Genomic DNA, 16,880 nt, shown 5'->3' with positions numbered 1-16,880 from the left:
TTCTTTTCTATGGATTACCTGGCCCAGCTACAATCTCTGGCATGTAGCTCAGGTCGGCTGCATTGCATAATACCATAATGTCAAATACAGGATTCTGGGGCTTAGATAGTTCAGTGGTTTGAATAAGCATCACAAATCCCTTGCTCCTAAACTTAACTGCATACGTACTAGAAACAAAGGGCTGTGTAAAATAGAGTTTAGACTCGGCCATTACTCAGCAAGACACTGTTCTACATCTGAGTAGTGGCAGGTGACATTATGCTGTGCAATCTGGTCATGCAAACACCCTGCCTGAAATGATAGCTATAAAGGAGAATATGCTGCCCCCATTGACTGCAGAGATACTGATTCTGAAGCCTGATGAGGGGACCATTAAATTTCTGGGTGAAAATGCAACATTAAATAATTTACTGCTGGTCCTTTTAATGGAAATATCCAGCTTTTAGAGATGGTGGTGGGGCAGAGTTCTCTTGCATTTTCTCCAGTCTGATTGGTGCAAATTCTTTTAAAAATATGAAGTCATTAAAGTCGGTGGTAGTTTGGCCAGACCCAGATTCTGTGTGCTGCTAAGTACTGTTGGGTCATACTGGCTTTACTCCTTGCACTGCTGGATCCAGTTCTCATCTGAATATATCCTTGCTTTCCTGGGTAAATTAAGATGTATTTTTATATAAAGTTTTTCTTGAACAGAGCAATCAAGGGGTAAATGAATAGACTCTCTCTCACTCATTTCTCTTCATTCCCTTTACTTCTGTGGAGATACATGACTGGAATTCCAGCCACTGCTACTCTGGATTATATTTCAGCACACAGAAGTATGTAAAATCAATGACTTGATGAAAAAGGCATTTAAGCTTCATTCATTTTAAAATGACTTGTAATGGTTAGAAAATGACATGCGGGGAATACTTTAATCAATGCCCTCATAGTTTATTAGGGGCATACTAATGGTGATTTTTCCCCCTCCTTTTCCTATAATATGTACAAGCATATCTCCATTGCAAGTTATTTAAACCTCAGCATTCAGGAAATGTCTATGTTGTTCTGCTCTGAACTCTTCAAGTATACCACAATGCTCTACAAAAAGACTGGATTGTGGGTTGACTGGGGCTCTCAATTTTTTTCAGTTTAGCTCAGTTTGTTTTCCATTGCAATCATTCCATCTCCTCAATACAGACACAGATGTGCTTATTCACTCTTTCAGCCCTGCACGTACTGTTGCTTTAACACAGGGGTGGGCAATATAGGGCCCGGGGGCCGGATCCGGCCCACCAGGCCATTCTATCTGGCCTGCAGGGCCCCTAAAAAATTTAGAAAATGTAATATTTATTTGCTCCTAGATGCCTGTCAAAGATGACAGGAGCCAGGGGCAGTAGGACCCAGGGAAAGCCGGCAGCAGGACCCAGCGGCAAGGCCCACCCAGCCCTGCTCCCCCAACCAGAAGCCCCTTCCTAGCAGAGGCTTCTGGCCTGGGACTGTGGGGCTGTTCCTGCTTCCCTGCACTGGAGAGGGAAATGTGGCCCTTGACAGCTTGCCAAAACTTGGTAAGTGGCCCTCCACCCGAAATAATTACCCGCCCCTGCTTTAACTCCATGTAAAGATGAGCCCTAAAGCAAACACCTCATAACTTTTGAAAGGGCTGAAAATCCAGGCCCCAACCTGAATCCCAAATTTATGAGGAAGGCTTGTGTGTATGAGGTTCCACTTGGAAACTGGGTTGCATTCTTTTCTCTATTTGTAAAAATGTTATTTTTCTCTTGTGGATTTTTTAAAAAGTTTTTAAATAGAAAAGACTCCAACCTAATTGCTAGAAGGCATCTGGAGCACTCCTGTGCAGAGGAAAATGAACCTCAGAAAACAGTTGTCTTTCTCCTGATCTCTTTTAACAACATTGCAGATAGAAAACAGCTTGAAGCTGATACTGTAAGAAATAAGATTTCCTATTGACAATCCCTTTCTAACAGCTCTGTGATGAACAGTGATGCAGCCTGCCATGGTGGTAAGTTTCAGAAGATGAGTTAAACACAGAAGATAATGGAAAGGATTTTGGTTTGTCAGTTCCTAGCCCCTGCTGTCACAGGATATGAGTTGCGTGGGATGTACTCGCCTGATCCTGAAAGGTGATAGCTCGATCAGTATATTAGGGGAAGGGGAAGGGGAAGCGGAAGGGGAAGGTAGGGGTGAGGAGGGGAAACTCTTTCAATTTGTGGTTAGTGTTGGTACATGTTTACTTTGAAATTTCCTGCTGGTGTCCAGGTAAACTGAGGCTTATTTTGTTCACTGTCTTTCTTCCTGTCTGTCTGTCTTCTCTGTCTCTGTTCTGGACTTGGCCGGGCCATGTACAAATCCCAACCATTCAACAGTACTGGAGAGTAGATAGTATTTACCTCAATAATGGTAGTTTCTTTTCGGTTCTTTTTAACTCTCAATTCAGATGATGGTTCGAAGCCAACACCCACCATGGAGACCCAGCCTGTTTTTGACGGGGAAGGTAAGAGCCTCCTCTTTAAAAAAAACTTTTCTCTCTTTTGCTCACACATTTATTATCTAAACACATTTTTTATCCCACAAGTAGAAAAGCCCCCAAATCTTGTAAGTCATCTGCATTTCAGAGTGCCCTTGGGACATGAGGCACTTTTCCAAATCTTTTCACGTCCTCCCTTCTTCCCTCATTTCCAACAATAACACCAGTTGGACAGAGCCTTTGGGTAACCTTGGAGAAAAAGGTGTCATGGCTAAAAAATGCTCATTGAGTCAGAAACATCCGCTTCCTTTCTTCCATCCTTACCCCTGTTGCGCTCTCCACCCCCATGACACTGATGCTGGGAGTTTTATAACCTCTGCAAAACACCAAGGGGAAGAAAATGCTAAACCATGGCCTGCAAATGTTAACTGGGAGGAAAAATGTTGGGAGGCTTCTTTATTTACTGCTTTCTTTTAGTGACGCATATACCATTAAACAAATTAAGTCAGTGTCCTGGGCCCACCTAATCCTGGGCCCACCAAGGCAGTTTCCTCTCTCAGATGTGTTAATCCAGGGATTTCCACCCACCTCCACCCTCCTCAATATGCTGTTGTCTCTCAATCTACTGGACTCTTTGAATTAAAGCAAAGCTTCCAAAATCAGTTAAAACTAGATTTGGGCTGAAACCTGACCCCTTGATAAGAACTATTTTGAATGCCATTGCTGGGTAGAGAGAGCTTCAGACTTTAACACTGTCTCTAGGATTGTAAAACTGGTTCAAAGCCAAAAATGGATGGGACCTTGCAGGAGTAGATGGTACTGCTGGTAGCTCCTCTCTTCTCACACAAATAGATGATTGTGACAATTCTGTATGAGAAAAATAAGCTTACTTAGCAGCAAGCAGTTACAGTCCCATCACTTCCACTCAGTGAATCTAAGTTTTATAACTTATTTAATATATAAAATTATATGAAAATATATATAATATTTCAAAACCAACTTTAAAAAAAATTAGAAAAATGTACCTGGGGCAAACTGTTGCATTCCCACATAAATAAACAGAGGCTCAAATCTAGTGGTCTATCTAATGCTTACATAAATATTGTGCCTTCTGGCAGCCTTTTGGCAACACTCTGTATTGTATTAAATTGCTGTTTGTAATAACAGTGTTTATGCCCTTTCACTTTTCCCCAAGATGGTGATTATGGATATCCAAGGGGAGGAATGCACTGCGGGGAAAAACAGGCTAACTATGGGGAGTAATTTCCAGACAAATAGCTATGCGAGTCTGTGCATACCTTGTCAGGAGCTTCTTTGGGGCAGTGATGGAAAGTACCAACATTTGGGACAATTAGACATAACTAGACAAAACACTTGGAGGGCACACTGCAGAGAACAGTCCTGCCCTTATTCCCCAGAGCACAGCTAGAGCCTAAGAGGTCTTGGCTACCTCTCACTTCTATGCAAGACATGTAAAACACCAAATCTTTCTGTTTTTGTGAAGATTTTATAATTCTACACTGACATAGGAGAGAAGACCAAGGCTAGAAAAGGCCTGCATTGCATCCTGAGACCATGCACCTTCATTGCTTATCACTTTTATTTCTTTCCCTGAATCTGAAAATATATTATTTGATCAATTGTTTTCCCTTCCTCCACGCACCACTCCTGGCAGGAATACCTAGTTCTGGCTTCTATTAATGATATCATTGTCTTGTTTGGCTCAATAGAGAAGACAGAGTGGGGTAGGAAGCCAGGTGTCCATTTCTTAATTAGGATCTGAAACCGAAACACTGTAAATTCAGATAAGGTTGCTTGGTTTCTTTGCTTCTGTTTTTCCCTAGAGGTACAATTGGATAACTAGACGTAGCTTTGACTGGGACTCTCAAAGGTGAGTGTGTGTGTTAAATGCCCAAACCCTGTCAAATATTGATAGGATTTAAAGGTTCAATTCCTCTAGACTCTTTTGACAATTTCAGCCTTATTAGTACACAATCAGTAAATGATTCTGTTTGAGGTTCCATTTATGGTTGTGCCAGTGCCATGAAAGGGCAGGGGCTGCAAAGGTGTCCTACCAACTGTTCTGTCTTTTTTCCTTAAGTTTACTTTATATATTGGATGCACTTGATGCAAGGAGGTGTCCTACCAAAGGTTTAATTTGAAGGCTGTGGACTCGATGGAGTATAATGGCCCATCTTTACTAATGGGGAGATGTGTACAAGAATGGGGCTAGAGGAATGCCAGGTAAAGTTGTTGCATAAGGAGGCCAAGATTGCGAGGATGTTCATTTTAGATACCTTGGCTTTTGGGTGTGCAATGTCAGACAGCAAGGGTCCAAATGCCCACAACTGCATTTGAAGTCAGTGGTAGCTGTGGAAGCTGAGCACCTCTAAATATGAGACAATTTGCTTTCTTCGATGGCTCACCCACAGTTAGGTTCAAATTCTAGGGTAACCACTGTGTTCACTCCCTAATGCACAACACAGTGTGTCCAGAGCCAGGAAAAACAGTTTGATTGATTGACTTCCTGTCTTGCATTTTAATGACTAAAATGTGCATGTACACACACATGCATGCACACACACATTTTCCTCTGAATTCCTTTGCTCCATTTTAGTGCACAAGTTTCAGTTCCCTTTATAGTGAACCCCACTTCAGCTGAGGTCAGGTTGTGAAGAATACCATTTTATTTATTTCACTACATGAAGGTCCCTCTGTGTCTTAAAGTTTTTTATTTTTTAGTTAAAATTGCTATTTATTCTCCCCCCAACACACACACGCACACACTTTTGGGCTCTGTTATTTTTGGAAATCTGCTATATTTTATTTCAATGTATAAGCCGCATTAATTCCTGAAAACAAGGTGTTCTTTAAGCAGTTTATCTTTCTGTTGCACTTTACCTCCCTTTGCACTGGGAATCTGCTTTTTCCAGGAGTTTGATCTGGTGGGAGGAGAAAGCAATTTAAAAATTGTTTCACTGTTTCTGCTCATATCCAGGTTAACAGAATGGAAAATGTATTTGCATGACAGATCCCTGCAGATATATCCTTCCCCACTGCCCCTTTTTCCTTATCTTCCTCTCCCACACCTGGTCTTTTTTATGCCCCTCACCCTCCTTGCATCAAGAAATACAGTAATGTCCCTTGAGCCTAGTCCTTGCATGGACATCCACTTCCTGTCACAGTGAGATCTACCTAGGATGCAAAACGTAGAACCAGGGTAAACATTGCACCTTAAATTTGGGGCTTTTGCAGCTCTTTTCCTCCATCATCCCCCAGCTTTATTTAGTATGTAGGCCCTGTAGGCCCTGATCCTCTCCAACTGAAACAATGAGAGTTTTGTTGTTGATTTGTCTATGGGTAGAGAAACATGTCATGATTAAAGAAGACAAGCAGCAGGAATAATAATACAGTGATATCTAGATAAGAGTGGTAGTTAGCCATGTTAGTCTAAAGTCAGAAGTCACTATGTAAGAGACTGTATTAAAGCAAACTCTTACCTAAATTGGGATACCATTAATGTTGCCATATGAAAAATTCTCCTCATTTTAGTAACCTGTAGGAACACTGTAGGTGAAAGATATTATCAAGGAATAACATTTCTTTCTCTCGTTCTGTCTTTTTCCTTAAGTTTACTTTATATATTGGATGCACTTTGCATGTAGTCATTTTCTCTGGTGTAGTCAAATTCTACTTTGCTGAACAGACCTTTATAAATTTCAGCAAGTTGAGCAGAAAGATCTTTGAAAATATATATTTTTAAAGTCTTTAAATAGTCAGGAACTAGCATTTAAAGTCAGTTCCAGTGAACACTAGAAAAAATTGTTTTAAAATATTCAAGTTGCCCATGTCTGTCTGAGGGATTATTTCAGGTGCCCCTCTACTTGATCTTTATTATAACATATTGGTTGAACAACCGTTCAATGTCATTCCTTTGAAGGATTAAGGCAGGTTTTAGTGTTTTGAACTTAAGAGGTATTCAGTGCTTCATCCAAGGATCTCAACGCACTTTGTAAAATGCATTTATCTTTAGTGAATCGCATGCATGTTCTTTAACCAGACATGTTTCTTTAAATGCTTTCTTTTAAGTGTTCCCAGCAGTGCTCTGCACTTTTCTATTTATTTTTGTTTTTTTAAAAGGGACCTAATATGAGGAAGTGGGTGGTCAGCTGCTCTTTGACTTCGAGGATAATATTTGGATTCCTGATTTGAATGATTTTTGCTGGATTTTTTTTCCATCCCTTGATGGAAAGCATGATGTGGTACAGTGCCCAACACAGTCTCTACCTTTTCCAAGTCAGGCTTGAAAGATACTAGGCAGGATAACATTGGCTGTGTGAACAAAGAAGAGAGAAGAAAAAAAGCCTACATACTTCATGTAGATGGACTACCTGGAAAGAAAAAATGGAGCATATGTGCATGTGGTGGGAGATAATTAAAGGTCCATATTGCAGAAAAGAAATACTGAGGAACCCCTGAGGACAATCCAAGTCCCAAGAAACAGGATGTTTCAACCTGAAGCAACTCTTCCTCCATGATGTTGCTGCCTCCACTGGTGGCTTCTTTTTGACGGTGTTTCTTTTCTGTCTTTCAGAAATCACAGCTCCCACACTTTGGATTAAGCACTTGGTCATTAAAGATTCCAAACTGAATAGCTCCAGCATGAGAAACTCAGGTAATGCTTGCTTTAAAAACATTTGGAATATAACTAAACAGTGATTCCTTATTTCACAGTATTTTTCACTTTGTGCTTGCTTATCTCTAATAGCAGTGCTGCTTTGTCACAACATTGCAGAGCAGGAATCTGAGGACACTAACAAGAGAGTCCTCTTCATTGTGCTCCTAAAGTCAGAGCAGGTGTATGCTGAGGCCTGTGCCTTCCCTCAAACAGGTATTGAAGGGAAACTGGGTTTCTTGGGTTTTATTGCCTCACCCCAGGACTGCCACCTACTTCATTTCACTTCCACTCTCCTCCTCATACCTTCCCAAGCTAAATTTTGGTGGAATATTCTTGCTGCAATGTGTGGCTTACATAGGACTGAGGTTGCTCCTGTGCCTAGGTTCCAGTATTTGTGATGTTCTTATAGAGAGAGAATGCTTTGGGTGACCAGAGGGAACTTCCATCATACCAAGTTTTAAGGTACCTTTTTTCTAATGATAACCCTGAAAGGTACATGATATAAGTGTTACTGGGCTTTAAATGAATGAATATAGAGAATTCTTACTTCCTATAGCAGGTTGAGAAGGAATACCCATGTATATAAGACACCATGGAAGAAATGAACGTGCAAAGAGTAAAACATCACAGGGAGCAGCATGGGGGGTGGCTCAGGTAGGAAGAGTGCAAAGACGAGGAAGTAGGTAGAAATAAGAACATCCATACAACAGGAAGTAGAAATTGTAAGAAGAAAGAGCTTAGATTTTGATAGAAGAGTGGGGAAAAGTTATGAGAGGGAAGTGAGGTCTGAACAATAGGAGAAAATGACTGTTATCGGTGTACATTTTTTGCCTTGCACTGAAGGGAAACAAGATGGATGATGGGAATTGGGAGGCTAGAAAAGATTAGGATGCCAGAGATGGCCGCAGTTTTGGTTTACAGTTCTGAAAAACTGTTGTCACCATCAAACAAGTTTTTATAAACAGTTAAAAAGTACATCTGCAATAGCTCATGTAAAACTTTATTAGATCACTTGGGCTAGGGACAGACATTAAAAAAGCCTGAGCCTGAATTGATTCACTCTTTGCAGGTTAATCTAAGCTGTGCAACTTAAACTGATTAATAACTGGACAAACATTCTCTGTTAAATCAGGAAATACAGGCACGTGCCTGTCATGGCTCAAGCCAGAAGCCAGAGGATACTAGAGCATGCCTGGCAGCCATTGCCAAAGGGGAGGAAAGAGAGACTCCCTCCCTGCTAGAGCGGAGATGCCAGGCACCAGCTGGGGCTCACAGGACACACAGGATGCCAGCCACCAGCCTAGGGGTGGGGAAGGGAGGAGCTGCTGCCAGACTGAGAAGTGGGGATGGGAAAAAAGTCCCTTCGCTGAAGCAAGCATGTATTGAACACAGCAATTTGCAAAGCATACAACAAGGAATTATCAAAAATCTTCCCCTAAGCTAAGATACAGCCCAATAAAACACAGCATACACAACTTAGTCTAACTTAAAATGTATAGAGAAAGCCTTGCATAAGTCTTACTAATCCTGAGGGCAGAGGCAGGCATTCAGAAAGGCTTTGTTTAGGTTTCACAGGTTCTGCTTTATAATGTAAATGTATATAGTTCTCTGCATTGTTTGGTCTGCAACTTCCCTTAACTTCATCTCCAGCACATATGTGTATTGATTGTCAGGTTTTTGCCAACACTTCCCACCTCTCAGGCTGGTCCTGCAGGTCTTAGCTCTGGGCTCAGAAGTGCAGGTCTTGGATCTGCACACAGGGTTCTAGCTTGCCTCTCTCCCCTGCTCCAGGACCACTGGAATTAATCCCCTCCCAGGTAAGCTGACTGAGGGAGGAATTAACTCCATCTCTGCCTGGCTGCAGGAAAGTCATGGAGGTGTGGTTGGGGCTGCCAAACCCCAGTTGCGGTCCACAGGGTTTGCAAGGGGGCGAGCAGAGCAGAGGGAGAGGGGACGGAGGGAGGAATTTGCCTCAGCAGTCAAGGCAGGCCAGCGTCTGGCCATGCCCCACCCCTGCCCAGCTAGAGAGCAGAGGGGAGGGGCCAGCCCAGCTCTCTGGAGCAGAACCCAGCCCAGAGAGCATGCTGGGATGCTGGGGGTCTCTGATTTAACTTAAACCAGCAAGGAGTCTGGGACAGACATTGCATAAACCGGTTTGAGCCAATCAGTTAAGTCTGATACTACATTCAACCAGGTTTATCGCAAACTGGTTTCAGCCATTTTCAAAGTGATTTATGTGCACTGAATGTCTGTTCTGTTACAGGTTTAAACCATTTTCTGATCACTTAAGTTTGTTTAATGTCTGTCCCTAGCCTTGGGAGGCAGTGCAAACTACTGCTTAGTGTGCTAGATTCTTGGTTTTCTTCTTAGTATAGCCACTGTCTCTGTGGTCTTGGGAAGTTCACTTAACCTCTCCATGTCCTTTCCCTATTGTAAAGTAAATGTGATGCTTTTCTGGCAAAGCCTGCTATATTGCTGCCATATAGTCAGTGTGGACAAAAAATATTAAGCTGGAACCAGAATATAACAAGTCTGACTGCCAGTCTTCTGCTCTAACCACTAGAAATTCATATCTTCATGACCTTCAGACTGGGTTTATAGCACTTTTGGTCTGTGAGGACGCTCTCTCTGAAGACACTCCTCCTCCCCGCAGAAACTTCACCTTGTGTGGAATCATTGTGCTTGCTTAGTGATGTTTTAAGTGCAGAGCAAATACCACCTGTGCTCTGTGAGCTGCCTGTGGTATAATTCAAGGCAGTGGGTCTGCTCTCCCGAGCCCTATAGAGTTTTGTCCATGGCTATTTTGGAACCCGGTCTCTCCTTAAGTCGCTATCCTGGCCACTGAGATAAGATGAGATGCTCTTGCTTCCAATTCCCAAGTTTAAATTCTGGGAGGTGATTAAAGGGGTGTCCTTGGAGAATGGGGTTTTGGTTCTTACTGTTCCTTGGCCTGAGACATCCCAAGTTTGTTGATATTCAGGGTGTGCTGCAAGGGCTGTCTGTTTGTTCAAGCTTTTCCTCGGGAAGCTCCCTTGTGTAAGAGGGAGGTTGCTTGGGAAGGAGCTCCTTTTGTGAGATTGTTTTTGTCTATTCTAGTCTTACCTGATAATTTCTTCTCTCTTATTTTTTTTAAAGCTACTCTAAACTAACCCAGAGGCTGCAATGGGCTTTTATTTTATAAATCCCAAACTAATTCTTCCCTAGAGAATGAAAATGAGTGTAAAGAGGCAGCTGTCATAGCCAGCTAAAACAGGATGGTCGGATAATCTCGGTGAACATTACTGATGCTTTTATAAAATTCATTTGCCCTACTACCTTGCAGTTGATTAAGAGAAGTTAGTGATTCTAGGCTCAAATTTTCACACTGTGCCACACAAACAAGCAGTCATTTCTATTCGTTACTATAAATTATTAACATTGGGAAATGCTGCTTCATGAAAATGAGGTTATGGAACAGCTGACACATTTTAAACATACAACTCTTAGCTTCCTCCCTGCTGTTTTTCTTTTTTGGATCTTTGGCATACGTGGCAAAGGACAGCATCAAACATTTAGGATCTGTGGATGAAAACTTCTGTATGAGAGCTAAGTAGCATTGTTAATGAAAAGTATTGCATCTTTAAACGTCCGTTAATTTGTTTACCCACTGTGAAACACTAATCTGAATTAAATTGGACGTCTGAAATTAGTGGACGCTTTTGGTAATTTTAGCCCTTAACAGCTTGAGATCTTCCTGTACAGTGTATTTCCATTTTTTCTTGTGTGTGATGTTTCATGTTAGGGTTAGAGTAAATTTTTACTACCATAGGGTTAGACTTTGCTTTTAGTGATTGCTTGGATGTATTGCCTGAGTCCTAGCTCCTGTATTTATGTGGGCAAGTGGCTTAAAACCTTCTTACTACAACTAATGGAATAGCCTGAAGTTACAGGTGGAAAAGACCTACTCACTCATTTCATTTCACCATTTGCTTCTCCCCCCACTCTGACCATTGCCTGTTTACTCCATACAATGGATAATAGTTTCTAGCATAATTTGAGTCCCTCAAGCAATAAAGCATTTACCACTTCCTGGAGGCAGCTGTTCTGTAGTCTAATACGACTTGACTCCAGACAGGTTTTCCTAATATACAACTTACATTTTCTTTTTTATTGATTTATCCTTATGACTTCCAGGTTCTACCTCTTTGTATTACCCTAATTCATTCCTTGGTGCTGTTGTTTTTCTTCTTTTTTTTTAAATTTGGTTCCTGGGCCACCCATGAGTCATTCAGCCATGTATTCAGAACCTAACAGAGTTCAAGCAATTATTGTTTTCACAGTAACTGTAATCTGCACTTGTATTGGACAACCATGGGGCACCATATTGTGGCCACACCCATCATGAGAAGAGCATAGAAGTTGCCTACCAGATGAGACAAGTGTCGTCTGATTTGGCCATTTTCAGATGATTCAGAGAAGGCTGCTAGTATTCTCCTAATGGACTACGAACAAAAATTGTTTTTGTGTACCTTCCTTTATAGCTTCTGTCAACTAGATACTATTTTGTAGTTTTCAGTATCCATTTGATTTAAAAAAATACAGGTGAAAAGAATGGGACTTGGGATTTAACTGTGAAGCTTGGAAAACTGAAGTCATGGACATTCAGTGACCATTTCCCCCCACCATGTAAACTCTAAACAAAATTGTCTTCATTAGCACTTTTGCCCCATTCTGCTGTGGTTTAACATACCACCATATGCAGTAATGTGGCCTTAAGCCTTGTTCTACCTCTGGATTTGTTAAGTGAGTGGCTGGTAGCAGTCTTCTTTCTGCTTTTTCCCCAGCCTCTCCTATGTTATGCAACACACAGGTGTTGGTGGTGCAGGTTCCATTCACCCAGTAGGTCTGCTGGTGAAGGACAGCCAGCCAGGATATGGTAAACCAGGGCTTCATTCCCTTATTTTCTTCAGTTCCCTTTGCTGTCTGAGGTGGTTTGAACTCTTATTTCACCTCCTAGGAGGCTGCTCCATAGTATAAAGGGCATTGTGGAATTGGGGAGAAGGCTACCTTCACTCGGGTCTGTCAAAGCTGCTCAAGTTATTATAAATTAAACAAGTGGTGCTCAACCTTTTGGTTCCGCAGGCCAGATGAATTGCACAGGGATGGTTCATGGGCCAAAACGGGCCCTGGGACCCTCTGCCACCTCTGCCTTCTGGATTTGAGCCCTGGGGCTGTGCACCACCCCTGCTTGGTCCTGTGTGCTGGAATTGGGCTCCGGGGCCCTACACAACGCCCCCCCATACCTGTGTCCCGGGATACCCCTGTGTACCTGATCTAGTGTGCAGGGCCATAGCCTGCAAGGCTCCCCGGGGACCCGTGGGGAGCCCTGCAAACCAGATGACATGGCACTGGGCCTGATCTGGGCCACCACCTGTGTGGTTGAGCACCCCTGAATTTAAATGTTCACTGAAGCAGGCCTGGAACCCAAGTATCTCTTTTCCCAGGTGAGTGTTCTGCCCTGGGATGAGGCAGGTTTCTCTGTCATCCCATCCCCCACTCCCCCAATATCCCAGTGGACCTGTTCCACTTAGCATGGATTACTGATACATTCATTGAGTAAAAGAGCAAGAGGATGAGAGGGACTGTTGTTTGGTGGTGGGACACCTGGGTTTCAGTCCCTGCTCCACTTAATGTTTGTTTATTTTTACAAAATGGAACAGCATTGGCAGGAGTACTCTCCTTCCCATCCCACAGTGCCTTTATAGCATGGAGGTCTGACCACTTTCCTGGGTGGTAGGAGACGTGGGAGTGTTAAAAGCTTCTCAGAAACAGTCGTCTCCCAAATCTTAAGTGAATCCCTTGTTTGCTCTGCTCAGTGGAATGTGAATGCCACCTTTCCAGTAATTCTGTGGATTTAGCCCTTCATTTCATTCGTCTGTCTTAAATTCCCACAAATCAGATGTTTTTGGTCAAATGCCAAAGTCTGGTTAGACTCAGTTGTCTATTTTGGTGAAACTGAAAATTTTTTGTCATTTGAGCCAAACTTTATTCAGTTTTTTTGGTTCATCTGTTGAACCAAAATATAATTATACATACAGGGCCATATAATATATGTGCCATTTTTCTTTACATATTGTATAGGAGTGGTAGTTAGAAAGACCCTACCTTCAAATCTGCCATGATTTGAAAATGAGAGGGATGATGGTTCTTTTTGGATCGTCTGCCCTTCTTCATCCTCCCAGCTGAAATAGTACTGTGGATATCTTTGCTGTTCATTATAAGCCATGTTTTGGGGTGATGCCTGAAAATGCATCTTATTACTAAAAAATAAAATAAAATCCAACTGTTGCTCTTTTGTGAGCGCCCATCTTCACCAAGGAATTAATGGCTGTTCCTTGACTTTCAGAACTGGGTCTTCTTCAAAACCGTTCATGCTACTAAGTGATTTGGTTTTGGGTTAGAGAGAGATTCCAATGATGTATCCAACCTACCCTGACAACCTTTAAGAAAACCACAGGGTGATGTAATGAGCTTATGCATGGAAAAATAAACAGCTCTAGGAAAACCAGCAGTAGCAGCCTCAAGTAAATACTCTGCAGTCACTGGGGTTTTGAACATGACGTTATTTGAAAGGAAGAATGAGTAATATATTAAGGTTAGCAGCTGAAGACAGGTTTGTGTGTGTATGTTTTTTTAGAAATCTTGCTGTTTATTTCAAAATCCTACTTCTTGGATGAATTCCAATTCCATGTGGGTTGTTCTGGGCATCTAGAGGTTGTTTGGGCATCCTTAGGTTACAGCTTTTCAGTGATAAAATTTTCTGTTTTTGAAGCTGTTTAGCACAGGGCAAAGCTATAAATGAGTTCTGAAGAATGGCCCACAGACTAGAATCCCGTTGTTCGCATTTGACTTGCTGAGCCTGATGCTCAGGGTGCCTTGTATGGATGTGTAAGAGTTAGCAGCCAGAAAGCTGGGTGTCAGATGTGCAAGGAAGCAGAAACAGCAGAGCCTCTTGAGATTTAAACTTGTGCATCTCCATGTACAATACAGAGGTCGCCACAGCTCATCACAGTAAAACAGGGTGGGTGACCAGTGGACGTTGCTGGAGCATACCACATTCCTTTCCAAATAGCTGCAACCTGCTTGAGAAAACAGCAAGCAATCTTTGCTAATCCTTGGTGAAGATTCAGTCCCTCATCATCATCCCTCTGCATATATGCACACATCATAGTTTCTGCAAGCCAGGTCCTTTTCCTCTGGCTTTGTTTATTGCCTTGATTAGGTGCTTATAACTAATAGCTAATGCCCTAATCATATGCCTTCCTCTAGGACAGGGAACAGGAATAATTCCCTGGATAGAGCCTGAAATTCTCTTGGGCCTCATGTACACTTAAGGTGTGATTAACCAGTTCACCTGGCCACATGTTCAGTCAAAATAAAAAGATGATAAAAAGAGGAATAAACTACAAAGTTATGCCAAATATTTTGTGGAATAACTTTGTAGCTGCTTCCTATCAGAATTTCTTTACTGTCCGAGCCCCCAAGGTCTGGAACAGCCTGCCACCAGAGGTGGTTCAAGTGCCTACATTGAACACCTTTAAGAGCAAACTGGATGCTTATCTTGCTGGGATCCTATGACCCCAGCTGACTTCCTGCCCTTTGGGCAGGGGGCTGGACTCAATGATCTTCCGAGGTCCCTTCCAGCCCTAATGTCTATGAAATCTATGAAATCACACCATTCATTGAATATATGGTTGGGGTCCCTGTGACTGGGAGTCCTGTCAGCTGATTGGAGACCCACACCTCCTCTGTGGCTGGGAGATAGCAACAGCTATGGTCTCCTTGCCACAGGGACCCCTGGGGTGCTCCTGTGGCTGGGAGCCCTAGTCAGCTGATGGGGTGCTTAGTCACAGGAACTTATGGTGAGCCCTGTAAGCTGACCCATGCTCTCAGCCAGTGGATCTTGCTTTTTGCCAGTGCAGGAGGAATCTAGGTTCAGGCTTCTCCTGCACTGGCAATAAAGTACGATGGGATCTAATATGTGATCCACACAGTCACGACTTCTGCCATGTACGTGTGGCATGGCAGAAGGTGCTATTGTGTGAATTATACATTAGATCCTTGTGTCTTTACCTGCAAGTGTAGAGGGGCCCTTGGTTTATCACAATGTTTCTTGTTGGCTGTAACAAGATGGCAAACTCTAAAACCCTGTGTACAAATTCAGGGGTCTTCTGTGTTGTATCTTTGATGCCAAAGCCCTGCTTTAGCAATAAAGGTATTTATTGCTTAGTCAGTCAGGTGGCTCTGGCCAGGACATTGAGAGCTGGGTATGATGATCTGACCTAGAGGAAGTTAAGACAGAGGAGCTCTTGGAGGGAAACCAGCGGCAGGCAAAACTGGGAAAGAAGTGTACACTGAGGGTTATATTTTGTTGTTTGAGATTTTCCTATTATCAGTATTGCCCAGGAAAGTGGCAAGGCTGGACTTCAGCCCACAGGCTAACATGCTGTGTTGAAGATGGGAAAGCACTGAACCCATTTATATTTCTGGGTTGAATTGATTATCATTTTGGAGATGGGGAGGGCACATGGCAGATTTTTTTTTTTCTTCATCTGCTTCTTTGTGTCATGCCCCACCCCTCTCAGCCTCTCTAGCTAACCAGTCGCTTCTCCCCTGACTCATGGAAACTACCTGTTTTTCTATCTCTCTGTCTTAAGACTTCTGAGTCTACATGGCTCTGGACTTGACTTCTATTGCCACCAAGACCTTTGCTTGCCCTCCTTATTGCCACCAGGCTCCCCGGGTCTGTGCTGGTCTTAAACGCGCTCCCTCTCTTTGCCAGCCACATGGAACTTACCACATTAATATATGGTGGATTGTAGGGCATCCAAAATCACGTCCTACAATTACACATTGGTAATAGGCACAAATCTTGGTAATTGGGCCATCAGCTGGCAGATTGGCAGGAAGATGGGACATTTGAGCCTCATGAGAGCAGGAGAGGGGGAGCTGATGTCAGCAATGAATGGACAGGAAGGAGACAGAAACTGGACTCTGGGAGAGCTTAACCAGATGCAAATCTAGTTTTAGTGAAACCAACGCAAATTATATGCTGGGGCACTCGGAATCCAAGAGAAAAATCTATGTCCACAATGGAGACTTGCTCCCACTGGCATTGTCTTTGTCCCACATCAGTGCCTCTGTCTCCTCCCACCATGTATACAAAAAGGTTCAAGCATGTTAACTCTGCAGGGGTACAAAGGAGAGAGAGTAAAACCCATCTGTTGCATCAGGGGAAGGGGCTGAGGGGAAGGAGCAGGTGCACGGAGAGCTTGTGGTCCAAAGTCTTGTGCAGCAGCCGAGCATCCCTCTTGGGTATAGTGCTACATCTTGAAGGTGCACCTATCTTCCTCCCTGTACAAAAGCTCTGTGCTTGGTCAGAGTGCTATCCAAATGGAGTACTTTGCACTCAGATTTCTCTCTCCTTATTTTTAGAGCAAGTGTTTTTCTGTTTGGCCTTTCTGGTAGGTGTTAAGCCAGCAACCTGAACTGAGAAATCCCTGTTCAGGAGAAACCTTCATGAGTATAAAATTTCACCAATGCCAAGTCACTCCGTCACTTGCCCACTTTTCTTTTCCTTTGCACTGTGAAACTACATGTCACTTTCTGGTGAATTCCTGTTTTGTTTAAACCTTGGAAGCCAGATGACAGATGATCTCTTGCACCCCTGTACTCCCCCTGCCCCCCACTCTCTTCCCC

General features: G+C 42.9%; 1 protein-coding gene across 1 annotated transcript in view; it reads left to right on the top strand.

Annotated features, from left to right (window-relative positions):
* Positions 1-16,880, top strand: part of SMOC1 (SPARC related modular calcium binding 1) — a 210,377-nt gene that overhangs the window by 144,574 nt on the left and 48,923 nt on the right. Inside the window, exons 7-8 of the mRNA XM_025205977.1 lie at positions 2,435-2,491; positions 7,059-7,139. Of these exons, the coding sequence (XP_025061762.1) occupies positions 2,435-2,491; positions 7,059-7,139 (138 nt within the window). The remainder of the gene's footprint in view (positions 1-2,434; positions 2,492-7,058; positions 7,140-16,880) is intronic.

The sequence above is a fragment of the Alligator sinensis genome, unplaced genomic scaffold, assembly GCF_000455745.1.
Source record: "Alligator sinensis unplaced genomic scaffold, ASM45574v1 scaffold768_3, whole genome shotgun sequence".
NCBI lineage: Eukaryota > Metazoa > Chordata > Crocodylia > Alligatoridae > Alligator > Alligator sinensis.
Note: the sequence above shows the minus strand (reverse complement) of the source record. Positions and strands in the feature narration are given on the sequence as shown.